Here is a 26587-nt window from a genome sequence, read left to right on the forward strand (position 1 = left end):
GTGAAAAACATGCCCTTGGTAGGTATCACAGAATAGAGACACATGGAGTAGACTCACCTAGCCAACTTACAGACCTAAAGCCTTAAGCAGAGCTGCCCCAGCTAACACATGGACACATGAGAGAGAAATAAATGCTTTATTGTTGTACAGCACTTAGATTTGGTGGTTATTTGCTACGTAGCATCATTATGGCAATAAGACAGATCGGATATTCCAACAGACTTTCAGATACAGTATTGAAGGCAGTTCTCAGGCTTCTGCTGGCCTTTCTAGGATCTGAGGAAGTAGCACTTGAGGGAAGGAACTCATCCCAACAGATTGTGGGTATATCCTGTCCTGGGTATAGATGTTGCTGGGAATGGATGGCCAAGGTCACTTTGTGGGGCACAGACCCAGTGCTGGAGGCACTTTGTGGGTTTGGGGTAAAGAGTGAGAGGAGGAAGCCAACCTCACTTCAGGTCATGGGAAGAAGTCCAGCTGGACACTCAAAAGAAAGTGTGGATGGGAGTACCATCCTGAGAAACAGTTTGTGTTGTGATGGATTAAAGATGACCACAAATTCTTTACCACATCTCTCATCAAGAGGTAAAGTCTATTTCCCCTCCTCTTGAATCTGGGCTGGCTCTGTGACTTGTTCTGACCAATAGAATGTGGCATATGTGTCACTGAATAACTTCCAAGACTTGACCTTAACAGATCTTCCACTCCCTCCTATGCATTTGGAATATGCCTTCTTAGAGTCTAGCTGCCATGCTGTTAGGAAGCCCAAGCAGTCATGTGGAGAGGCCCACATGGAGGAAAACTGAGACCTTTGGCTAAGGGTTCCAGCTAAACACCCAGACAGCAACCAGCACTAACTTTTAGCCATGTGAATAAGGCCATTTATACCTTCCAGACATTCTATTACCCCAGCCAACACTATATGAAGCAGAAAACCACCTAGTTTTTCTAAGAAACCCCAATCAGGGTTTTTGACTGCAAAAACAGCTTACTCAAAGTAAACTAAAACCTAGAGAAAAGATTAATTCTAGGACACTCCCAGTAAAGTTTGGATAAAGTCAAGAATGTGACTGTGGCTCTTTACGATCTCATAGATTTCAAGCAGTGTCTTATAGACTTCTCAGCTAGACAAAAGTGCTTCCCATAGTACCCCGACTCACAGCCGAAAGAAGGGAGGAACTTATCTTAAGGTTTGGGGATATAGTTTTTGTCTAATGGAGTGAAACTCAGTAAGGTTCATGGGAAATGCACAATATTTTTGTTTGTTTATTTTCTTCCCCTCCATGAGAATTGTACCAGCGTAAGTACCACTAGCTTGGACTAAAATAGGCAAAGACAGTTCAAAATGAAATGAGGACACTGGGCACTTAGCAAAGCAGCCTGAACAAATTACTCTGCTGCAAACAAGGGAAAGGAGGAATGACCCAGAGGATGGAGCCAAGAGCCCAGAGGGTGAAGAGCCACAGAGAATCACATTCCCTGCTCCTGGAGCAGGGGGAATTGGTGACATTTGCGCTATTGGATCTCAGATTTCCTAAAGACCTAAGGACCGCTATGAGCCTTTTATTACCCCTTTTTTTTTTTTTTTTTTTTTTTTTTTTTTTTTTTTTAATGCTATTCTTGTCTGCTTACATTCTTTTTATTTATGTATGTATGTATGTATGTATGGCTGTGTTGGGTCTTCGTTTCTTTGCGAGGGCTTTCTCTAGTTGTGGCAAGTGGGGGCCGCTCTTCATCGCGGTGCGCAGGCCTCTCACTATTGCGGCCTCTCTTGTTGCGGAGCACAGGCTCCAGACGCGCAGGCTCAGTAATTGTGGCTCACGGGCCCAGCTGCTCCGCGGCATGTGGGATCCTCCCAGACCAGGGCTCAAACCCGCGTCCCCTGCATTGGCAGGCAGATTCTCAACCACTGCGCCACCAGGGAAGCCCTATTACCCCTTTTTAAGTGGGAGTTTCTATTATGATTTTCCTGTCTCTGTCTTCCCATTGTATGTTGGATCTGTACGGGAAAAGGTAACTTACAGGAAAGTTGCAAGCTTAGTACAAATACTTTTTTGGACTCTTTGAGAGTAAATTTCTGACATGATGCCACATTACCCAAAACCTTACGTGCATATTTCCAACATAACCACAATCATCAAAATAAAGAAATTAACATTATATATTACTATCATCTTTTTTGTGTGTGTGATGGCCCAACAGGGCAAAGGAGCTTAGTTGCTCCGCGGCATGTGGGATCTTCCCAGATCAGGGCTTGAACCAGTGTCCCCTGCATTGGCAGGCAGATTCTTAATCACTGCGCCACCAGGGAAGCTCTGTAGGTTTTTTGATAATGGCCATTCTGATGGGTGTGAGGTGATACCTCATTGTAGTTTTGATTTGCATTTCTCTAATAATTAGTGACGTTGAGCATCTCTTCATATGTTTGTTGGCCATCTGTATGTCTTCTTTAGAGAAATGTCTATTTAGGTCTTTGGCCCATTTTTTGAGTGGGTTGTTTGTTTTTTTGATATTGAGCTGCATGAGCTATTTGTGTATTTTGGAGATTAATCCCTTGTCCATTGCTTCGTTTGCAAATATTTTCTCCCATTTTGAGGGTTGTCTTTTCATCTTGTTTATGGTTTCCTTTGCTGTGCAAAAGCTTTTAAGTTTAATTAGATCCCATTTGTTAATTTTTGTTTTTATTTTCATTACTCTAGGAGGTGGGTCAAAAAAGATCCTGCTGCGATTTATGTCAAAGAGTGTTTTGCCTATGTTTTCCTCTAAGAGTTTTATAGTGTCTGGCCTCACACTCAGGTCTTTAATCCACTTTGAGTTTATTTTTGTGTGTGGTGTTAGGGAGTGTTCTAATTTCATTCTTTTACATGTAGCTGTCTGGTTTTCCCAGCACCACTTATTGAAGAGGCTGTATTTTCTCCATTGTATATTTTTGCCTCCTTTGTCACAGATTAGGTGACCATATGTGCGTGGGTTTACTATCATCTTACCTTTAGGCCCCAGTCAAGTTTCACTGGTTGTTCCCCAAATATTCTTTATGGCAGAAGGATCCACTTCAGAATCACGGTGATGCATTTGGCATTCACTTCTCTTTAGTCTCCTTTAATGGGGAACAGTTCCTCCGTCTTTCCTTGACTATCATGATCTTGACATTTTTTAGGATTTCAGGATAGTTATTTTGTAGAATGTTTAATAATTTGGATTCCTCTAATGTTTCCCATTGAAATCACAAGTGTTTTGTGGGGGAGGTACTTTGAAGTTACGTAAATATCTCATTACTCATTAAAGTGTCTTTATCCTAATTAACTTAAAAGCTTCACAGCAAAGGAAACCATAAACAAAACGAAAAGACAACCCTCAGAATGGGAGAAAATATTTGCAAATGAAGCGACCAACAGGGATTAATATCCAAAATACAAAAGCAGCTCATGCAGCTCTATGTCAAAAAACCAGACAACCCAATCAAAAAATGGGCAGATCTAAATAGACATTTCTCCAAAGAAGACATACGGATGGCCAAAAAGCACATGAAAAGATGCTCAGCATCACTAATTATTAGAGAAATGCAATGAGGTATCACCACACACCCATCAGAATGGCCATTATCAAAAAACTTACAAACAATAAATGCTGGAGAGGGTGTGGAGAAAAGGGAACCCTCTTCCACTGTTGGCGGCAATGAAAATTGATACAGCCACTATGGAGAACAGTATGGAGTTTCCTTAAAAAACTAAAAATAGAATTACCATATGATCCCGCAATCCCACTCATGGGCATATATCCAGAGAAAACCATAATCGAAAAAGATACATGTACCCCAATATTCATTGCAGCACTGTTTACAATAGCCAAGACATGGAAGCAACCTAAATGTCCATCAACAGAGGGATGGATAAAGAAGATGTAGTACATATATACAATGGAGTATTACTCAGCCATAAAAAAGAATGAAATAATGCCATTTGCAGCAACATGGATGGACCTAGAGATTATCATACTAAGTGAAGTCAGACAGAGAAAGACAAATATCATATGATATCACTCACATGTAGAATCTAATTAAAAAATGATACAGATGAACTTATTCACAAAACAGAAACAGAGTTACAGATATTGAAAACAAACTTACGATTACCAAAAGAGAAATGTGGGTGGGGGGAGGAATAAATCAGGAGTTTGGGATGAATGTACATACACTACTATATGTAAGATAGATAACCAACAAGGACCTACTGTATAGCACAGGGAACTCTATTCAGTATGCTGTGATAGGGACTTCCCTAGTGGCACAGTGGTTAGGAATCCACCTGCCAATGCAGAGGACACGGGTTCAATCCCTGGTCTGGGAGGATCCCACATGCCGCAGAGCAACTAAACCTGTGCGCCACAACTACTGAGCCTGTGCTCTGGAGCCCGCAAGCCACAACTACTGAGACTGCACCACAACTACTGAAGCCCGCGTGCCTAGAGCCCATGCTCTGCAACAAGAGAAGCCACCGCAATGAGACACCTGCACACTGCAGTGAAGAGTAGCTCCCGCTCACTGCAACTAGAGAAAGCCTGTGCACAGCAACAAAGACCCAATGCAGCCAAAAGTAAATTAATTTAAAAAATTTAATGTTCTGTGATAACCTATATGAGAGAAGAATACAAAATAGAAAGAATATATGTATATGTATAACTGAATCACTTTCCTGTATACCTGAAACTAACACAACCTTGTAAATCAATTATACTCCAATAAAATAAAGTAAAAAAGTTTCTTTATATCAGTATGAACTCATGGTTTCCTATTTTGTTCAAGTGGTTGTAAACTGTTCCTATCAATATTTATCTTCATGCTCAAATTGTTCCAGATTTGGCCAATGGGAGCCTTTTCAAACTGATTTCTGTGTTCTTTTGACATATTGTCTTCATTCTTTGAGCTCTTTCTTACTTTCTGGCACAAGATTTTCCAGGCTCATCTTGTAATATCCCTGAGATCAGCCTTTTCTCCTAGAATATCTAGTTTCTTTTATTCGAAAATGGTATTTAGAAACCAAGATTTGGGTATAGATGTGCTCATTGCTATTGGGAAGTTTCTGCCCTCAGGACTTCTCCCAGATATTCCCTCATATTTACATATAAACACACACACATCTATATTTATTTCATTATCTATCTATATATTGAAAACTATGAATTCACAGCAATTTCTCCAATTCCAGTAAAGTGTCAGAGTTCATTTTAGTTTTCTATTTGTCCATATTTGTAACTCCCTTCTTGGACAGTCAGAAACTTGGGTGACTCTCATTATGTATATATATAGTTACTTTTAATCAGTCTCCCTGTATTTAACAATCTCCTCATCCCACTTGGGCTCCAACACGCTGCACTGGGCTGCCCTACTTCACAGAAACCCCTAATACCCTAATGCTCTATGGATGCCCTCTTTACTCTGCTTGGGCTTTTGACACCCTGAGCTGGGCTGCCCTCCCCTCCTTGTTCAGTTGAGCTTTGACACACTATCCATGCCTATGACATTTGGACTCCTACCTTGTTTCATCCCTACCTAGTGGCCTTTGGACTGAATTAGGAAGAGGAAGAAGGTAATTTGTTTTATAGTTCATATGTCACTGAACCTGAGGAACCATATCTGGACCTAATTTAGATGATATGATTTCGAGGAATTGAAATTTATGGCCACTGGGCAAACTATGGTGGATTAAAAAGGATGGCTGCCAATTCTTTACCCCTCCTCTCATCAAGTGGTAGAGTCTATTTCTACTCCCCTTGAATCTGGGCTGCCCCGTAATTTAACTAAAATGCCCACAGAACTGATGCTTAAGGCTAGGCCCTAAGGGATGTGCATTTTCTTACCTTGTTCTTGAAATGGTCATTGTAGGAACACACCCTCCAGTTTGTGAGGAAACCCAAGTAGCCATGTGAGAGGCCCTTGTGGAGAAATCCATGTGGAGAAGAACCAAGGCTCCTGAAACATGACCCATTCTAATCCAGCCCCCAGCCAGTGTCAGCTGCCAGCCATGTGAGTGACGCCATTTTGGAACTTCCAACTGTGCCAGTGCCCCAGCTGATACCACGTGAAGCAGAACTGCCAGTCAACCCACAATATTCTAAGAAAGAAATGGCTCATTTTAAGATACTAAGCTTTGGGGTGGTGTGTTACACAGAAATAAATAACTGTCTACCATGTGCCAGGCACTATTATATGCCCTTCTGATCTACTAGGGTGAAACAAATGTAAACTGACAGGTGCAATGAGGGTACTATGAGAGGGCAGAGGAAATGCCACTAACCAGCTGAAGGCAGCCTGCAGGGAGGAGCAGACAGCGGGGTGATTCTGGGCAGATCAGCATTGGATGGGCAAACTGCCAAACCCACGCAGATCCTAGCTTTTGTCCAGTCAGCACTGCTACTTCTTCCTCCAGGTATCTCCCCATGGTATTAATTTTTCACCTGACAAAGCCGAGAGTGAAAAGAGCTGGAGAAGGTTATCTTGGGCCTGTCTCTGTCTGTAACTCCAGTTCAGGTTTAGACAGCTGGACAATGTTGTCCGGAGAGTTTCTGACTTTCTGGGCCTTTGTGAAGCAAGAAATTTACCAATTCTAGGCACCTCTGGGTGGGGGGCTGTTGAGGCTGTGTCAGGCCTCAGTGGACTCTGCATGTTCCCAAGAGATAGTTAGCAAGTACTGTTCCTTTTCCTGCTTTCTGGCCACAGCGAGGGTCTTGGGGTAGGTCTGTGACCCCTAACCTCCCCTCAAGTCTGTCTCCTGGTCATTATCTGGACAAATGGAAGATACACCTCCATTTTCCCCTCCTCACATTTTTCAGATAGGGGACTATTCTGACCCATCCTCACTTATTAGCCAGGCATTTTTCTCTAGGCATAGACTGTTGGGGCCAGCTTCACCCTCACCAGTTCCCTGGTGAACGACTCTTGAATTTGTGTTCTAACTACAATAGTTCTTCCCCTCTCCCCTTCCCACATTATCAAGATGATCATAAGCATTCATTAACAGGTATTTTAACAAATATCTATTCAGTGCCAACTATGTGTCGGGTTCATTTCTAGGAGCTGAGGATATAGTAGTGAACAAGAGAGAAAGTTCTTGCACTCATGCAGCTGATCTTCTAATGAGAGAGACAGACAACAAACAATAAATTAAATGTATAATTCTGGGTAGTGATACCTACTCTGAAAAAAATCAGCAGGTTAAGCAGCTTTGGGTGGGGGACTATTCTACATAGGGTAGTCTGAGAAGACCTCTCTCATAAGGTGACATTTGAGAGATCTGAATGAAGTATGGGGCTAAGTATTTCGTAAGTGTTTCAGGCTAAGTGAACAGCAAGTACGAAGGTCCTGAGGTAGGAAGTAACAGGGCAAGTTCAAGGAATAGCAGCAGTTAGGTCAGTGTGGTTAAAGTACGTAGAGCATGGTAGAGGGTGATAGGAGAAGAGGAAGGGGAATAGAGATAGAAACCAGATTAGACAGGGCTTCTACAAATTTGGGGTTCGTTCTAAATAAAATGGCATGAACTGATTTACGCTTACAAAGATCTCCCTAGCTGCTGTTTGGAGAATAGACTGGGGAGGGGGCATGGTGGAGGTAGAAGCAGGGTGACCAAGTAGGAGGCTACCTTATAACCCAGGTCAACATGATGGTGGCTTGGTCCAGGACAGTTACAGCAGAGTTAGCAAGTGGTTAATTTTGATAATTTGAAGGTAGCACTGACAAGACTTGCTGAGGGATTGGAAACGGCATTTAAGAATAAGAAAAGCACATTGAGGACACCTTTTAGGTTAGAGGCTTGGGGGAAATAGATGAACAACAGTGCCATTCTCTGAGGTAAGTAAGAATGGGAGTGGAGTGTAGGGAGTAGGTGCTGAGTTTGAGATGCCAGTAAGAGAGGCAGTGGAATATGAGTTGGTTGGTCAGGGCTGGAGATGGAAAATTTTGCAGTCATCAGCATACAGATATTACTGAATACAAATCACACTCTTTTCTGTGTAGACAGAAAAGAGCATCATGGACTATGGCCTGAGGCCTTCAACAACCAGGGAAGAGAGAAGCCCAGAAAAGAGACAGAGGAGTGGCCAGTGAAATGAGGAAGATCAGAAAAGCCTGATGTCCAGGAAGCCAAGTGAAGAAAGTAGATTCTGTGTGATCACAACCACATGTCAACTCCTGAGCCTCAGTTTTCTCATCCGTGAAATGGTGAGAGTAACAACTGCCCACTTCATGGTGTTGTTAGGATTGAGGCAATGTATGTAAAGCAGTTACACTTGTGTCTGACTGGTATATAGGAAACTCTCAGTCTATGGTAGCATTGTTATTATTTCCTCCACTTCAGAGTAGGCTGCCACAGCCCTCAGCTTCCCCATCCACATAAGTGACAGCACCTCCATGAGTCCTTCTCAGAAATGAGGTGTCCCTGCTCACTCAGGCAACCAGGTGGGCCTGACGAGTGGCCTCTGGGTCAAATTTGAACCAAGGGACTTCAGTGCCTAAACCTCTCACCCACACAGCTTCCAGCCCTTACTAGCAAATCAACAAGTGGTAAATAAAGGTTTTAGAGCCAGAATTCTGCCTCTGCCTCTCACCAGCTGTGGGATCCTAAGCAAGCTTCTTAACCTTCCTGAGCCTTGAATTCTATCTGTAAAATGGGAACAATTCCTACTTCATGACATTGTGTCCAGGCCCGCGCAGACTGTAAATAAAGCCTGCTGATCTCCTCCTGCATGGCGGCGCGGGAGTCACTGGGGCTCTTTGACACCCTCCCACGCAGTGCATGGTGTGGGATGCGCTAGAAGAAGCACCCACGCATCCCCCACAACCGAGCTGGGCGGGTCCCTGGGATCCCCTAACCTGGGCTGTAGGACAGTGAGCTCAGAGAGGCGGAGACTCGTCCACTTTCTTTTCCGCAGGGCGCCGGGTGAGCCGCGCCTAGTTGCTGGGCCCCCACCTCGGTAGAGGGGCCTAGCTCGGCCAAAGGAGGGGGTTCCGAACGTCCCAGAGACTCCCTCTTCCGCTGTCCTACCTCCTGCTGGGCGTCGAAGCCGTTTCCTGGGCAACCCTTCTCCGCCCCTCTTCCTGACCCTCCCCCCAGGTCTACCGAGGTCCACCGTCAGGAAAGCCGCCGCGGCCCCCGACCCCTCAAGACCACGACTAGTCTGCTCTGTTCTCTTCCCTCCTCTCTGACGCGGCGCTGCAGGCCCAGGCGCATAACCCAGCCCTTCAGCACCGCAGGAAATGGCGGCGCTTCTCGGGGGCAGCTCGGAGGAAGAGGAGGAGGAGGGAGAAGCGCGGCTTAGTAGGGACCGAAGCCCCACGGGGCAGGCTGCGGAGGAGGGCGGCGTGAGGGCCCGAAAGCTCGGTTCCAAGGCTGCGGGCTGCCAACTGCCGCCCCGAACGGCTCCGCCCCGGCGGCCCACCCTCCACAGGCCCCGCCCCACAGCTCGGCCCCGCCCCACACGGCCCCGCCCCCAGCTCCTGTCCCGAAAACGCGGCTCCAGCCGGCGGCCCTGTCCCCGCCCCGCTGGCGGCCTCGGCCCCGCCCCCGTCCGCGCCAGCTCCTCGGCCGCACTTTGCTTGCTGGGCTGCTGAGCCGGCCAGAGTCTGAATTCCGCCGCCTGCCCGCCGGCGCCGCTCCCTCGCCTCCTCCCCCGATCCCTCCCCCAATTGCAGTGGTCTGGCAGTGTCTGGCCGGCGGCCCGCGGGCGGGCCGCCCTGCCCGCGGTAGCCCAACCCCCCCCTTAAAGCGGCGGCGGGAAGATGAGGTTTCGGGAGCCGCTCCTGGGCGGCAGCGCCGCGATGCCGGGCGCGTCCCTGCAGCGGGCCTGCCGCCTGCTCGTGGCTGTCTGTGCGCTGCATCTTGGAGTCACCCTCGTCTACTACCTGGTCGGCCGCGACCTGAGCCGCCTGCCTCAGCTGGTCGGGGTGCCCACACCGCTGCAGGGCAGCTCTAACGGCGCCGCCGCCATCGGGCAGCCCTCCGGGGAGCTCCGGCCCCGAGGGGCCGCACCGCCGCCTCCTTTGCGCACCTCTTCCAAGCCGCGCTTGGGTGGCGCCTCCAACCCAGACGCGGACTCTCGCCCCGGCCCCGGCCCCGGCCCCGGCCCCGGGAGCAACTTGACTTCGGCCCCAGTGCCCCCCGCCACAGCACTGTCGCTTCCCGCATGCCCTGAGGAGTCCCCGCTGCTCGGTAAGGTACCATGCACGTTCGCCCATGCCCTCTTCCTCGACAGCCAGTCTCCCTATTCCGGATCAGAGCCCCTAATCCCAAACAGGTTCCGGGCTGGATGGGGGTGAGAGGTTGGGAGGTGAGTCCCTTCGGATTCATGCTGGAGGCTGGGTCGGGGACGGTTTAAGTAAGCCGTAGCCACCGCCACCCACCCACCCCCGATCCCAGAACCGGAGAAGGCCTTGGAGACTTCCCTGCTCTGGCCCAAGCCTCAAGAAGTTTTGGGAGTTTGAGTCTGCTTAGAACTCGGAGCAGCCTTCTCTCTGCTAACTCTGGTAGGGACTACGAGGCAGCTCAGAGTAACCCGCTCTCTCTAGTTTGGAACGCTGATGATGAGGCCTCCAGGAGGGAAGGGAGCAGACCTCCCAGGTCACATCTCCTGTCTTCACATAGAGCCACTGCCTCCTGAGTGTGGGTTAACTCTTTTCCTAAGCTTTTGGGCAAGTAACTTGTCCCTAAATCTCTGGTTTTTCATCTGTTAAATGGGAATAAGTGGTACCTGTTTCCGGGGGGTGTTTTGGAAGATTAGACCAAACAGTGTAAACAAGCGTTTACAAGAATGAGGGTAAGCCCTCAGTAAATTGTCACTATTGTGTTCAGTTCCTCCTCTGCGGAGATCCGTGCCCTGGGGCCCTCCTACCCTGCTTCCTGCCCTTGTAGCTTCCCAAAAGCAGGGCCCTCCCAGGGGCCGAGGGTATTTGTACCAGTATAATGTGTGTACCCTGGGGGTTGGAGGGCTAAAATATAATCAGTTAGCACCAAGTTGTCCCTTCCTGGTAGCAGCAGCCTGGAGTCTCAGGTATCTTGCCCAGATGATCTGAACCGGGACTCCAGCCTCTGTTTCAGCACAAGCAGAGAGCTTGGGTCGGTGGGTTTGCATTCCTTATGTCACGAGGAGGCTGAGCCCATGCCCACCGGGACCTCCCCTTGACCTGTAATCCACAGGCAGTCAGGCACAAGGCAGCCACAGGTTGCTCCCAAGATTACCAGACAGGTGGCTGCTCAGTTTCAATGCCAGGGTGTAGAGAATGTCGTTCTGAGTGAGGGACCCTGGCAGGAGGGCAGGCATCCTGCCAGTAGGAACTCTGTCACTTTTTCACAGAGCCCAGACAGAGCAGGCCTCCTACACACTCTTGCTCAATTTCTCCAATAATTACTTCAATATTTTCATATCAAGTTTGGGAGGATGCTCCTGGAGTTGGTCAGACATGAACTGTGGTAATAAAGGGGACTTTTTTTTTTTTTAAGCAGAAACTTGAATTCTTTTGGACTTGATGGTTAGTCTGGGAAGCAGACTGGTCCTGTAAAATGAAATGGAATCTTTGCCATGCTGCTAAGTGTCTGACCTCAGGCATGTTACAGAGTTCCTCAGAGTCTCTTTCTCTTGTGTAAAACGGGGTTGTCCATGCTTAACTCACAGAGTTATTTTTAGGACTAAATGAGATTGTGTATGTTAAGTACATGGCAAATAGGACCTGGGACTTGAAGTTTCATTTTCTCAGACTCTGGAGATGGCTGTGAACAGCAGAGAAGGAGGAAGAGGGCTGGTGAGTTCTCAGACCACAGAGAGGCCAGATTTTGATCTTTTGTTTTTAATTGTTGCCTGGATATTATGTAGAAGGAAAGAGAAATTAATTAGCAAATTAAAGGAAAGTACCCCAAAGTTCATTAGATTGGTGTTTGAGGTGTAGGATCTTCTCAATGAATCATGAGAGGCCGTGGTGGCCCACCTTGGTGTTGCCCAGTGATTGGGTGACGAGTTACTGCTGTTTCTACGTTGACTCTGAACTGGCGGCACGAACAGACTTCATGAGAGATACAGTTTTGGAGGGCGAGGGGAGAGGCCCTGGGCTTTCTGTCGCTTGTCTGCCTTTGTGTGACATGCATGGGACCGTGACGTTTCGGCTGCTGCGGAGGTAGCCCCGGAAGGTGAGGGTGGAGTGTTTTTCTTCACCTTTATTGAGCCCTTGGGTTTGAGGGTTGGGTGCTCTCAAAGTGGAGGCTCCTGGTTAGGAGAGAGGCTTGAGAAAGCTGAAAGTCTCCTGGAGAGTGTGTGGGCTGGGGGAGTCAAGCCCATCTGTTCAGCTGGGCAGGTGTCAGCCAAAGCCATTGCGTGGTGGTTTCGAGGTTGGTGGGAGAAAGCATCCGTGGGGTTTAAAGCTGTGGCCTTTTCACTACTTGCAGTTCCTTTCCACAACTGGGCTCTACTTTCTGGTGTCCAAGGGTCTGTGCCAGATGCTGTGATCCCTCCGGGCTGGTAGGTGGTGGGTAACGGGCATGCCCTTCCCTGCAGGAGCCAGGCACCAGACTGGGCTGCTGACGGGTCACTGTTGGATCTGTCTTGGGTTGTTAAGAGCCTCAGGATAGACTTCAGATAGACTTGGGTTTGAATCCTGCCAGTGTCTACACTGTGCATTAGGGCAGGTTGCACAGTTTGGAGCCATAGTAGGCTCTGCCCCGGGACACCTGCTGGGCTGATGTGAGGCTTTCAGGAGTGAGGGCTGCAGGGGAAAGGTGGGTCTTTCCTGAGGATTCCTGCAACTTCCCCAGGGAGTTCTCCCGGGGAGTCCAGGCCTGTAGGCGCTGTCGCTGTCGTCTTGGCCCTTGGGCTGTGCAGCATCTCACTGACCATGGCAGTGGGGCTCCCTTTTCTGGCAGCCTGGGTGTTTGCCGGAGATGTAGTCAGCCTGGGAGGAGCAGCGGCCTTGCGTTGAGTTACTTTTCCCGGAATGAATGTTTATCTCTGCTTAGATTTGGCGGCAGCTCCACGTGACTTGACTAGCACTGGCGCTGCCCGCCCAGAGAGGGGCTGACTGGGGGCGGGGCGGGGGCAGTACCTCAGGTAGGACTGGTTAGGGGAGGCTGGGCTGACCTGGGCAGTTGGTACAGTCTATGGGTGGGAGGCGGGCGGTGGTGAGTATAGGACTGCCTAAACCCGAGGCTCCTCTTGCCCAGCTATGCTTTGAAGAGAGCCTCTTCCTTTGTTCAGAAAAGGACTCTGATCTAGAGGTGGGCGCCAGAGAGTCATGGGCATCTGGGCCAGCAAACAGCCACAGGTAGCCAGGGCCCTGGGAGAGCACTTATCCGTGAGCTGTTTTCCCCAGGTCTCATGGGGGGAGTCAGCCGAGCCTCTGCCGTGGTTTGTACCCTTGACAAGACAGAGCACTTGCTGGGTGTCTGACGGGCTCTCAGCTGTCAGGTGTTTCTCCACCAGCACACTGTTCCCGCTTCTCCCCCTCCCCCCATATGCACACATGTGGACACAAGCACGCTGCCTGGGACATAGTGTACTTCGAGGACATCTGTCTTGGCCTCCCCTCTGGAAAGGGCTCTCTCTCTTCTTTGGGGTGAGTCTTAGAGCCTCATCACCTTCTGGCTTGCGGTGGAGCCTCATCCTGGGGGTTGGGGAGGCACCGGGAGCCTCCCCTGTGTCCAGATCTTTAAGCTTTGGGAGGTTAGGTAACTAGTCTTTTAAACCAGTTTTGTCCTGTTGCTTTTCCTGGGGAAAATAATTTCTTGACCTACACACAGACATGCCGTCTTGTCTAACAATCTGAGGTGGAGAAATACCCTCCATGACTATTTCGCTCACCTTTTTCCACTCAGCCTGATGGTCGCAGAAGTGTCTCCTGCCTGTTGTAAGTCGTCCCAGACTCTGAGTAAGCACCGGGGCCTCCACCTGATGAACCAGGTGCAAGTTCCTTGGGTTACAGGTTGCAAGAGCCACATGTGAGATTGGACTCAAACTGCAGCATCTTGGAACCACAGCATCCCAGGATGGGTCTCTGCAGTTCCCTGGCCCCCATCCTACATTGTGCTAGAGGGGAAGGGTCTTGCCTCAGGCCATACAGCCAGGCAGTAGCCAGCTGGGGCTGGAAAAACCAGGTATCCTGCTTCCCAGTCTAATGCTTTTCCTTAAAGTTATTGCCCGGTAGACACTTAGTGCAGAGGCTCAGGGCGGCCTAATGTGGCATTGAGTTTGGGAAGATCCCTGCTAGGTGTGTCTGTGGGTCCATCTGAGAGGTCTGATAAGGTGACAGCTTTCCTGGATTCAACAATATGCCTGTCCTAGACTGGGCGCTAGAGCTACAGAGAGGGAGATGACAAAATGCCTTCTCTTTTGGAACTCACAGTTTAGGCAGAGGAGGCATAATTAAACCACGCCGGTGTCATTTAGGGAAGCCAGAGTGTGTGCGTGTATGTTTAGTCTCTGCCTCCCTAGCCATCCCCTTTCCTGCCTTTCTTCTTTCTTTCTTTCCCTTATTCAGAAACCCAGAGTTGGTATTAAAGTTCTCCAGTCCCGGTTTTATCTGATTGTGTGAAAATGTTCCTCTAATTTCTGAAGCCTTGCATTAGCTTTGTGGGTAATCTTTAACTTGCTGCTTTATAATGACTGTAATGATACATCAGCAGCCATATGGTTGGGTATTACGGTCTTTGGATAGCAGCAGAGTAGGGATTTCCAGGCTGGGGATAGACTAATTTATGGTTTGGGAAAGACAGGACAGTTAATGCCCAGGCAGTCCCAGCCCTTCCGTGGATTCCACCCTGGGGACCTTCCAGACTTTGGGGGCAGGGCCAGGAGGCTCATACCCTTTGGGCTCAGCTGGGCTCTGGATGTGTGTGAAAGGGGCCCAGGCATCCTGTGGTCAAGTCAAACCTGGTGATTTCTTCACTGACCGTTTACCCAGTGCCTCCTATGCCTTATTCCCTGCTCAGTGTTCCTTGCCTGTACTTGATAAGAAGCAGAGACTGAAATTCTGCTTGAATCCATGTCCACCTGGAAATTCCAGTTATTCTTATCTGGTTAAGCAGCAGTCCAGTTGTTTTAGGACAGATAGTCAGTCCTCCCTCGCAGCTAACTCCCTTGAGGGCCTCCGCCGTGGCCATTTTACCTTTGCCTCTGGTACTGCCCATGTGGTCCAGGTGATGAGGTCACTGTAAGCCAGACCCTGACTCCTGGGGAGTTAACAAGGCATGAGGTTGGATTCGGTGATCTCCACAGGGTCCCTCCTGTCCCTTAACTTGGCGAGGGATCCTGAGAGCCAGACTGTGGCTGTGATTGCAAAAGCCTCAGTTGTGAGGCCCTCTGTGTTTACCTGGGCCTACGCAGGTCGCCGGCTTGGGGGAGAGATCTTGGATCCTTTTCTAAAGGTCAGAGACCTCCAGGTTGGAAGGTTGCGGTGGCTTGGGGGGTAGGGGACAGGGTCTGGCGGGGAGCTGGTTCTGGGAGAACGTGGCCTAAAGGGATTCGTCCTTAGGAGGCAGAAGGGCTGAGTCACACGCTCAGTGTTTCAGGTTCTACTTTTCAGCCTGGCTCAGCCCGCCCCTTCCTTGCACAAATGAAGGCCAGGGACTGTATTATTGGCTGTTGCTGAATTCTTTGGCAGTGATTTTAATGTCTGGTCTGGGTGTGTAGTGTAGCTGCTTCTCTTTCCCCCTGCCGCCTCTCCAAGCCCCTCACAAAGCCCTGAGAGAGAGGAGGAGGATTTGTCTCCCTGGGATGCCGGAGGCCAGGGTTTTGGGCCTTTGCTTTTGCCTGTTTTTTTTGAAGAACGGGTAATCTCTTCCTCCTTTTTGTAAAAAGTAACGCAGACTCATTGAAAACCATTTGAGAAGTTAAAAGAGGTTGAAAAGCACATCTATATTCCTATCACCTAGAGGACGCATGTTGGCAAATTTCCTGCTAGTCTTTTTTCTTGTACATGTTTCAGAATTTAGTTGATATCTTTATAGATGGGTAGATAGATTGGTATAGATAGATATAGATATAGATAGCCTGGTGTCCAGGATTTTTCCCTTAAGATTCTGTCACAGGCTTGGTCCTACACCTTTAAAAACATCAAAGGGTATAACTTTTATTATTCAACTGTTGCCGAACACACATACAGATAGTTTTTGTTTTTTTCTTAGTGGTCCAGTGAGGCTCATGCCTAAAGCTTTAGGTACTTTTTGGATTGTTTCCATAGTAGAGTTTTTTAAAAAGAAAGAAAAGGGGATGAATGCTTTTTGAGAAGGGCTTGGTTTTTAAACCAGTCTTACTAAAGGATAGACTCATTGAAAATTTCAGATTTGCTTAGTGGTGGCAGATGAACATCATTTATTGCTGAAAAAAAGGTGTGTCTAGAATTCTGATTAAAAACTAGGTGCAGGAAGCGCTTGGGGCAGGGACAGAGGGCCAGGCTGCAGGACAGACTGTGCAGCGGGGGTGATGCCCTAGGAGTCAGCTTCCTCAGGAATTGCTCCGTTTGTCTCCTTAGCAGCCAATTCCCTGGGCCGGGCTTACGTGCACCGTGGCCCTGGGGCCATGGTGCTGGGTGAGCACCGGTGCTAACCCAGTGCTGGTGACGTGACCGAGATGTGACTGTGTCCACAGGAGGTGTGGGAACAAGCTAGCAAACCAGGTTCTGAAACATACAGCACAGTTCTCCTACCTCCAGAGGGTCCTGAGATCTGGAGAAGGGCCGGGAGGTGAGAACCTGTAGGTTTCTGGGAATTCCTTTCAGGAGAAGCCTCAGAGACCAGCAGAGCTGGCACTCAGGCTCTTCGCAAGGCGCCTGTTTTGAAGTTATGCCACTTTGAATGTCCTCACTGGAGCTGAATTCTCCTCTTCTGAGGGGCACTTTGGATTTGGGACTCTGCCGGGGGTCACTGGCCCAGAGCCCGGGGGTCAAGGGGGAGGCTGCGCTGCGGGAAGGGGCAGGGTATGTCAGACCAGCGTGACCAGTAGGGTGTGAGGTCAGGCTCCTTCCTGCCTCACCACGTGGGTCTCCAGGTCCTGGGGAGGGGCCCTGGCAGGGGCTCCAGTAACTGCCTGGCCTCGTGACAGGTTGCATTCTGAAAATGCCTTTAAACATTTCTTTAAAAGTTTCTTCCTGTTTTGCATAATGTCCTTTTGCCTTTGACGTTCCTGAAACTGAACTGCAGAGCTGTCGTGTTTCACGACACCACCAGCTTGAAAAAACAGGAAAGGACTCCCAGTTAGGGTGGACCTAGGGAAGCTGGTATTTGCAATATAGGAGCTCAGACACTCGGCGTGGAGGTGTTAGGTAGCTCCTGTCATTCAGATGAGCGCTTCAGGCAGCCTGGACAGGGTCCCTGCCTGGCTGAGAATGGGTAGAATTGAATCTTCACTCCAAAGTCAGAAGGGCACCGCCCACCCCCCCCCCACCCCCCTACCCCCCCACCCCCCCCCACCGAAGAGGGTGAATGGGGACTCATTTGCTCATTCAGCAAACTTTTCTTGGTAACTACACTATATGAAGCATAGGAGACAGACATGAGCAAGGGCTGGCCCCCGCTCTCGGGGAGCCCCTCAGCGGTGGACAGATCCTGGCAAAGAGAGGACGAAGCGTGGGTGTGCCCAGGGCACTGAGGAGGTACAGGGAGCTGGATGGGTGGCCTGGGCCAGGGCCAGAGTCAAAATGAAGGGCCTTTCTTCCAAGCACTGATTTTTAGCATCCCTGTCTCTCAGCATGTTTGAACAGCCTCCCTGGTCGGGAGGGCCAGGGGTCTACTGCCTGTCATTTCCTCTAGCTGCTGTTACATGGGGAGACTGCCGTAACCGAAGTCCCAGCTGTTGCATGCAGTCGCCGGCAGGGCAGGAGAGGGCAGGAAGTAGAGGCGGCGTGAAGGGAAGATGATAAAAGAGAGAGAAGTTGGTGTAGCTGGGACCGTGCTGGACGAGGGAAGGCCGAGGATAGCTAGACTGAGGGACCAAAGGGAGGAAGGAGAAGGGAAGAGGTCAGAAGGAGGTGCTTGTGGTCTGCAGAGCAGGGGGGCGAGCCTCGAGGGCCTCTGGAGCGAGGAGTCTGAATTCTGGTTCTAGCTCATTATATCATTTCGGGCAAACCCCGACTGCCTTGGTCCCTTCTCCCCTCTCTGAAGTTTGAGTCACGCTAAACCTGTTGGTCTTTAGTGCCCTTCCTCTTCTTCCTCCTGGAGTCTAGGCTGGGGTGGAGGGAAATCCTGGTCATATCTGCAACGTGAAAGCCCTCTGAGAGTCCCTGTGAGGCTCATTACCCACTACCCATTTCAGGGGTCCTGTGGTGAGGCTTCTGCTGAAGATTTTGTCACCTCTGTTTAAGCAGGCAGAAAGATTTTTAGGTGGGTGACCTTTGAAATGGCACGGGTAGTGTTTCTATCATGCTGACTGGCTGTGTGATCTGGGAAAGTTGTTATCCTCCCCGTGCCTCACTGCTCTCACCTGTAAAATGAGGATAATAAAAGTACCTCATAGATGTTGTGAAGTAAGTAGGCACAAAAGGGCCTGAAACAGTGCCTAACACAGAATAAGCTCCAAATATATGTTGTCTTTTATTGGTAGTACTAATAGTTCTTATTTGTGAAGATTTTGGCATTTGCTTTGTAGGATTTCTTCTTCTTCTTCCGTTTTCGATTGAAAATGCAATGTCACCACATTAAATGTTTAAAAACATATCATTTTACTCCCTACCATTGTAACAAAACATGCATCTACCACTGTAACAAAACTTGCCATTACTTTCCAAATGCATACGTGTTTTACACTGTTGCGACCATAGTGTGAACTATTTTGCCTTCTGCTATATTTGTTCAACATTATCTTATAAACTGTTATGTTGCTTATAAGTATCCAAATTATCTTTAGTAGCTGCTGTCTAAAATCCTTATGGCTATTCCCTTAGCATTCAACATCACATGTTTCACCATCACAGATCATCTTGAACATCTTTGCTGCATGTAGCTCCTTGCTTCAGTTGAATTATTTCCTGGGGATAAATTCCTAGAGGGGAATTTCCAGGCCAGAGGATATGGTCATCTTTAGGACACTGGTTCACACTGCCACTTTGCTTTCCTGGAGGGCTGGAATAACCCACAGGCCCTAAATTGTAAATTCCAGGGCCAGGGATATGGGCTTTTAAAGAGTGTGGATTCCAAGAGAGAGTCAGATTTATCTGGAGTCTCACCCTTATACTCTCAGCTCTCTGTGTGTGAGTGTGTGTGAAGTTCCCTGTGTAGGACACTGCAGCTGCTCTGGACATGAGGCTTTTCCTACAAGCCATTGCTTCTGGGCAGTTCCTGCTGAGGTTCCTGGGTATCCACAAAGGAGCCTTACTGGTGGCTCTTTCTACACTTCACACACCTTTGCCCAAAATGTTGATTTACACAGCATAAGGGCCTTTCCTTCTTCCTTTATTTGTGGAGTCAAACCTGTAGATTGGGGGCAGATCCTAGCTTTAAAAGCCTGGCTTTAAAATGTTGTTGATCTAAAACTTTGCAGGTTGGTTGCTGGAAACACTGCGTGCAGAACCCATGTTTGACTCTAATGGGATAGCCTGGGCACCTGACCATTTACCCCGTGCGGACGAACTCTGATCTGACAGCCCTGGTTTATGGGATCCAGACATGGGGCCCAAATGAAGAAAGGCCTTTAACTTATATTGGGTATAAATAAGTTCATCAGTAGCCCAGGGTCTGCAAACATGAATTGCCGTTTCTGTCCCTGTAGCCACCCCCCATGCACATGCCTCTTTTGTAGACAAACAGGAGCCTGCTACTTGCATAAATGTAGGAATGGCTTTAGAGCTAGTGATTTCAGTGACCAGAGGTTTACAGACTCAGTAGACGGAGTGCATTCAACCTGTGACAGCTGCTCCATTCATCTTGTAGCCCCTCCACGTGTCCTCTCTTCTGCTGCATTCCTCAGCAATCAGCTGTGACTTAACAGGGTACTCTCAGGGGTCCATTTGGAACTAGGCCAGAGCTGCTGTCAAGCATCTTGTTCCTGGGGGACCCAGGGCAAGAATTCCTTCCTGTGTAAAGTGGAGAGATAACTCTTACCTCAGAGGGTTGATAGGAGGATTGGACGAGATGAGGTACTTGGTAATGGCAGTACTTTGTCTTTTGATCAATGCATCCCCTTGGGCAGCAAAGGCATACATTCAACACAGTAGACTGCAGGGTAAAATTTTTTTCAAATGAAGTTTTTTCCCCACTGCCCTGGGGCAGTGAAGAGGAGGAGGAAGACGCCTGAGACTGTAACCACAGTTTAGGGACAGGGTTTAGCCTGGAGCCAGACTTTGGTAGAGATATCGCCTGGCTTATCTGAACAGACCCCAGGCCACAAGGAGAAGCCTCCGTCTTGTTGAATCCACAACACTGGGAACTTGGAGTGCAGGCTGCCGTGTCTTAGGCATGCCAGGATTCTGTGGTCATCCAGAGCCTTCCCTTCTCCAGGTGGACATTGTTCGTCAGTGTCCTGGGGAGAGGCCATCACAGATTATATGTAGCTGAGTGGTCGGGGGGAGGAGCTGGAGGGAGCATTGGATATTTGGTGGAGTCTCAGGGGGTAAGAAAAGGGCTGTGTTAAAAAAAAAAAAAAAAAATGAGGGCTGGACATAGGTGGGCTCAGGCTGGGCTGCCCAGTGGCCTATACCACTGTGTTGTTAGAAAACCTAAGACACAGGCCTGTAGATCACCTGTCTTTACTCTACCCAGGGGCTGGTGATGGAAGCCAGGATGCTAAGCCCTGAAGTTCAGTTTTGGCACCAACCTACTGAGTGATCTGAAAGAAGTCACGTTCTCTCACTGGGCCTCACTTTGCGCATCTATAAAACGAGATGAGGGGGTTGGCCTGGATGTTCTCCGGAGTCTCTTCCTGCCTGGGAATTCTGATGTAGCCTTGTACTCCTGCTTAATTGAGCTCAATGTCTTGGCCGCAGGTGGGCCAGCCGTGTAGAGCTGGGTGACTGTCAGTGGACCCTGAGCCAGGATTGAGTCAGTTACTGGACAAATCCACACCCAGCTGACCCTTCCAGCAATTCCAGTTTCTAGGCCCCAAATCACAAGTAAATTGGTCAGCTTGAAAACCCAATCAGTGGGAGCTGCTCTGAATCTTGAGTTCTAGGCTCCAGCAATAATCACATCAACCACTCCCACAACAGGTAATGCTTACTCAGCACTTACTGACACGCCAAGTGTGGGAAAAGTACTACATATGCATTATTTTCAGTAACTCTCACAGCAACTCTTTTTCTTGCCTATTTGACCTGGTTAGACCTTCCAGCACATTGTTGAATAGATGCAGTAAGAGAGGACATCCTTGTCTTGTTTCTGATATTAGGGGGAAAACATTCAGTCTTTCACATTCAGTCTTTAGCAGTGGGATTTTTGCAGATGCTCTTTATCAGGTGAGGAAGTTCCCTTCTGTTCCTAATTTGTTGAGTGTTTTTTATCATGAATAGGTGTTGATGTGTTTTGTCAAATGCTTTTCTGTGTCTGTTGAGATGGTCATGTGGTTTTTTTGTCACTTGTCATTCTATTGATACGGTGTTTTTCAGGTATAAATCAAACTTGAATCCCTGGGATAAATCCCACTTGGTTGTGGTGTGTCATCCTTTTTATATGCTGCTTGCTTCAGTTTACTAATATTTTTGTTGAGAATTCTTATTCATAAGAGACATTGACCTATAGGGATATTTTTCCAGCTTTATTGAGGTATAATTGGCAAATAAATCTGTAGTTTTCCTTCTCATCCTTCTCATGATGTCTTTGTCTGAATTTGGTATCAAGGTAACACAGCCTCACAGAATAAGTAGGGATGTGTTCCCTCCTCTTCAGTTTTGGGGAGAGTTTGTGAGGGTTGTATTAATTCTTCTTTAAATTTCTGGTAGAATTCACTAGTGAGACCATCTGGGCCTGGGCTTTTATTTGTGGGAAGCTTTTTGATTACTGATTCAATTTCTTTATTTGTTACAGGTCTATTCAGATTTTCTTTTTATTCTTAAGTCAGTTTTGGTAGTTTGTGTCTTCCTAGGAATTTGTCTACTTCATCTAAGTCATCTAATTTGTTGGCATACAGTTATTCATAGTATTCCCTATAATCCTTTTTATTACTCTAAGGTTGTTAGGAATATTTCTGCTTTCATTCCCAACTTTGATAATTTCGTCTTCTCTCTTTTTTTTTTCTTGTCAGTCTAGCCAAAAGTATGGCATTTTTGTTGATCTTTTCAAAGAACCAACTTTGGGTTCATGGCTTTTCTCTATTATTTTTCTGTTCTCTATTTCATTAATTTCTGCTCTAATCTTTATTATCTTCTTCCTTCTGTTTTGCTTTAGCTTTGGGTGTAGTTTGCTTTTCTTTTTCTTAAAACCCTTTTTAAGGTGGAAGGTTAGGTTATTGATTTGAGATCTAACGATCATGTACTTTTAACATTTTTAATACATACTGTCAAATTGCCCTCCAGTTTACCCTCATCAGCAGCGTATGAGAGGTGCCTGTTTCCCACACAGGATGTTATCACTCTTTTTACATTTGTCAATATGATGGTCAAATGTGGTATCTTGTTTTAGTTTGTCTCTCTGATTACTGATGGTGTTGAGCAAATTTCATGTGTTAGTTGGCCATTCTTATTTCTTCTGTAAATTACTTGTTAATATTTTTACCCATTTTTCTATTAGTTTTTAAGTAAGTTTATAGGAGTTTTTAATACTATGGATATTACTCCTTTATTATATATCATTTGCAAATATGATCTCCACGTGTCACGTGTCTTTTAATTTTACCTCTGGTATCTTTGATCATACAAAAGTTTTATGTATTTAAGTCTGTCTTTTCCTTTATGACTTCAGGTTGTCATGCACTTAGGAAGGTCTTCACCACCCTAAGATTGTAAAAATTTTCTTTTGTATTCTTTTCTTTTTAAAAAATAATTAATTAATTAATTAAATAAATAATTTTTGGCTGCTTTGGGTCTTCGTTGCTGCACACGGGCTTTCTCTAGTTGCGGTGAGCAGGGGCTACTCTTTGTTGTGGTGTGCGGGCTTCTCATTGCAGTAGCTTCTCTTGTGGAGCACGGGCTCTAAGCGTGCGGGCTTCAGTAGTTGTGGCCCATGGGTTCTAGAGCACAGGCTCAGTAGTTATGGCGCACGGGCTTAGTTGCTTCGCGGCATGTGGGATCTTCCCGGACCAGGGCTCGAACCCGTGTCCCCTGTGTTGGCAGGCGGATTCTTAACCACTGTGCCACCAGGAAGGCCCTGTATTCTTTTCTAAGCTGGTTCTTTAACATTTTAGTACTTGTCCCTGACAGTAAAAGATGAACAGAATCACTGTTCAACCCTCATATGTTGTAAGAAGCCTTGTATCAGTATCCCCAGGACCCTTTGAGGTCCCGGACTCTTTTTCCAAATCTATCACTTATGCTGGTGGCTTAGAATAGAAATGTGAAATTTTAGCTGCTTGTGATTATAGAGTTGTAATAATCTGTAGGCTTTGAAGTTCTAGGGAGTCAGGGGAGAAGGCAGAGTAATATTTATTGAACATCTATTAGTACGACGTAATGCTTATTGAACATCTGTTAGTGCTAAGCACTGTGATAGGAATATATATGTGTTATCTCCTTTACCATGTAAAGAGAACACATTATTATCTCCACTCCTTAGAGGAAGAAATTGGAACTGGCTGCATTTAAAGAGGTCTTGATGCCAGAGGGGTATTGCTAGGAGTGCATGGCTGGCTGACTGCTCAGGTGGCCCATAGGGCAGCAGGCTTTCCACAGTCCAAGGTCTGGTTCTATTTGGAGAGAGAAGGATGTACTTGGAACCAGCATGGCAGATCCAGAAATGCAGTCAGGGCTCCAAAACTGATCAGAGGGTCAGCTGACTCAGTAATAAAACTTATTTACATGCTGGAATGCTCAATCTCTGCACTACTGCAAGATTGGAACTGTCAGGTGGCTTAGAATTCTCTGGCTGCTGGCAGCACTATAAGGGAAGCCATAGTATAATCAGGCAGCTGCTAAGTCAGAAGTCACAGCAGGGAGGTGAGCTGTACCCTAATGTAGGATGGTGTCAGGCTGTCAGGCTGATGAACCCATCCCCACAGTGTTGCAGAACTCCTTCAGGGACCTTGGTCTGGTCTAGAGGTCAGGGTTCCTCTCTCCCTTGTACAGCCCTGGAAGGACACATCCAGCTCCAGCCTCCACCACTCCCCTACTTATTTCCTTGTGTACTTTCTTCCTTCTTTTCTTCCTTTCCATCCAGCCATCCAACTTTTTACTTCATAGCCTGTTATCATCAAGGACTCTCTTGCCTTATTTGCTTGTTCTATTTTATCCTCATTCCCACTTCCATTTCCCAACCCCACCATGGGCAGCGATTCTAAAGTGTTTAATGTGTGTCTTGTTTTTGCTCTTGCTAAATGGGAGCCACTGCTTCATATATATGCAATTTTTAATTTAAATTCAATTTTTTAGATTAACATACAGTAAAATTGGCCCTTTTTTGGTTTATAGTTCTATGAATTTATATATATGTGTGTATATATACATATATATAAAACTACCACCACAATCCAGATGCAAAATAGTTCTGTCACCCCCCAAAATCCCCCTGTAGTCACATTTTCCTCTCACCCTTCACCCCTGTTAACCACTGATCATTACTGTTGTTTTGTCTTTTTGAGAAGGCCGTATAAATGGATCATACAGTGTATGTATATATGTATTTTTAACTTATGTAAATGGTACCTTTTTATAGCTCATTTTGATTCTTTTTTTTTTTTTAACCCAGATCTGCTTTTTCTTTTTTCTTTTTTTTCAATTTTTAAAAATTTGACATAACTGCAAACTTATAGAAAAGTTGCTAGAATTATACAAAGAGTTTCTGGATATCCTCTGGATCCCCCTAAATTCCCCAAATGTTAACATTTTACTATATTTGCTTTTTCTTCTCTCTCTCCATGGTTGTGCCTGTGTGATATTCCAAATCATGCCCCTTTACCCCTAATTATTCAGTATGTATTTCCTAAAAACAAGGATTTTTTATATAACCATAGTATAATGATCAAATCAGGAAATCAACATTGAAAATTTTCTATTATCTCATCTACAGACCTTATGAAGATTTTTGTCAGTTGTCCCAAGAATGTCCTTGTAGTAAAAGAAAATTGAAGAGCACGCATTTTATTCAGTCATCGTGTCTCTTTCGGCTCTTAATCTGGAACAATGCCTGACACTTCTTTGTATTACACGACACTGACAATATTGAAGAGTGTGGGCCAGTTGTTTTGTAAAGGCCCCTCAATCTGAGTCTGTCTGATGTTTCCTTGTGATGAGGTTCAGGTTATGCCTTGAATAAGAATACCAGTGAACGATGCTGAGTTCTTCTCGGTACGTAGTATCTGGAGGCACGTGCTGTTAATTCGTTCCTTACTGGCCATGTGAACTTTGATCATTTCATTATGGTGGTGCCTGCTGTTTCTCCGTTATCAAGTTTGCTATTTTACCCCTTTTAATTAAAATGTGTCTTATGGGCATTTACTTTGAGATTATGTAAATACCTTGTTATTCCTCAAACTTTCATCCATTGGTTTTTAGTGCCTATTGATGATTCTTACCTGAACTATTATTATTATGGTGGTTGGTGATCTATCATTGCTTCTACATTTATTAGTTGGCATTTTCCTGTGAGGAAGAGTTTTCCCGTTTCCCTATTTTCATATATTAGTACAGAGTTATGGATTCTTACTTTATTCAATAATTCATAATCCTTTACTAACATTATTTATTTTGATGCTCGGACTGTCCCAGCTTTGGCCAATGAGATCCCCTTCGAGCTGGCTTCTGTGTCATTTTGGCATATCCCTTCATTCTTTGAGCATTTCCTTTCTTTTAGGCAAATCAAGATGTTCCAGGCTCCTCTTGTTAATTCGCTGACTCAGCCCTGGAATCAGCCACTTCTCCAATGAGCACTAGTTCTTTTTAGTAGATAATGGTATTTAGAAACTAAGAGCCGGGCTCCAGATGCTCACCCTTGATTATAAGGTCCATCCACATTGCCGTGTGTAATCTAGTGTCTGTGGTGTTCATCCCAGTTTTCTCTCTCCATTAATGGTAGACTCCCACACTGCCTTCAACACTGCCTTCACACATACTGCTGTAAGGAACGGCCTTCTACATGTCCTTTATGGACCTATGTGTGTATTTATGCTGCTTCGAGGGTGCCAGATATGGGTCCAGAATGGCTGCCCCCATTTATGTTTCCACCGGCAGAGCAAGAGCAACTCTATAAATACTTGGCATTAACCAACTTCCTAATTTTTGCCAAACACGTAGATAAATGGGTGAGCTCTTTTTTTTTTTTTAATTAATTAATTAATTTACTTGACTGCGTTGAGTCTTAGTTGCAGCACGCAGGATCTTTCAATGCGGTGCGTGGGCCTCTCTCTCTAGTTGGGGCACGCGGGCTCTAGAGTGCGTGGGCTTAGTTGCCCAGCGGCATGTGGGATCTTAGTTCCCCAACCAGGGATGGAACCCGCGTTCCCTGCCTGGGAAGGCAGATTCTTAACCACTGGACCACCAGGGAAGTCC

General features: G+C 46.9%; 1 protein-coding gene and 1 long non-coding RNA gene across 8 annotated transcripts in view; both read left to right on the forward strand.

The window, feature by feature from the left end:
• Window positions 1-8484, forward strand: part of LOC118897037 — a 50531-nt gene extending 42047 nt beyond the window's left edge. The window contains exons 2-3 of the long non-coding RNA XR_005020328.1: window positions 5882-6022; window positions 8009-8484. This is a non-coding gene — a long non-coding RNA (uncharacterized LOC118897037). The remainder of the gene's footprint in view (window positions 1-5881; window positions 6023-8008) is intronic.
• A 1079-nt stretch (window positions 8485-9563) lies between these two features.
• The window catches only part of B4GALT1 (beta-1,4-galactosyltransferase 1), a 49792-nt gene continuing 32768 nt past the window's right edge, over window positions 9564-26587 (forward strand). For 2 of the 7 annotated variants that reach the window (XM_036854983.1, XM_036854982.1), the window contains exon 1: window positions 9564-10199. In XM_036854983.1, the coding sequence (XP_036710878.1) occupies window positions 9770-10199 (430 nt within the window). In that variant the 5' untranslated portion in view covers window positions 9564-9769. The remainder of the gene's footprint in view (window positions 10200-26587) is intronic. The other 5 variants (XR_005020266.1, XM_036854981.1, XM_036854984.1 and 2 more) reach the window with 4 other exon arrangements.

Source organism: Balaenoptera musculus, chromosome 6 (genome assembly GCF_009873245.2).
Source record: "Balaenoptera musculus isolate JJ_BM4_2016_0621 chromosome 6, mBalMus1.pri.v3, whole genome shotgun sequence".
Classification (NCBI taxonomy): Eukaryota; Metazoa; Chordata; class Mammalia; order Artiodactyla; family Balaenopteridae; genus Balaenoptera; species Balaenoptera musculus.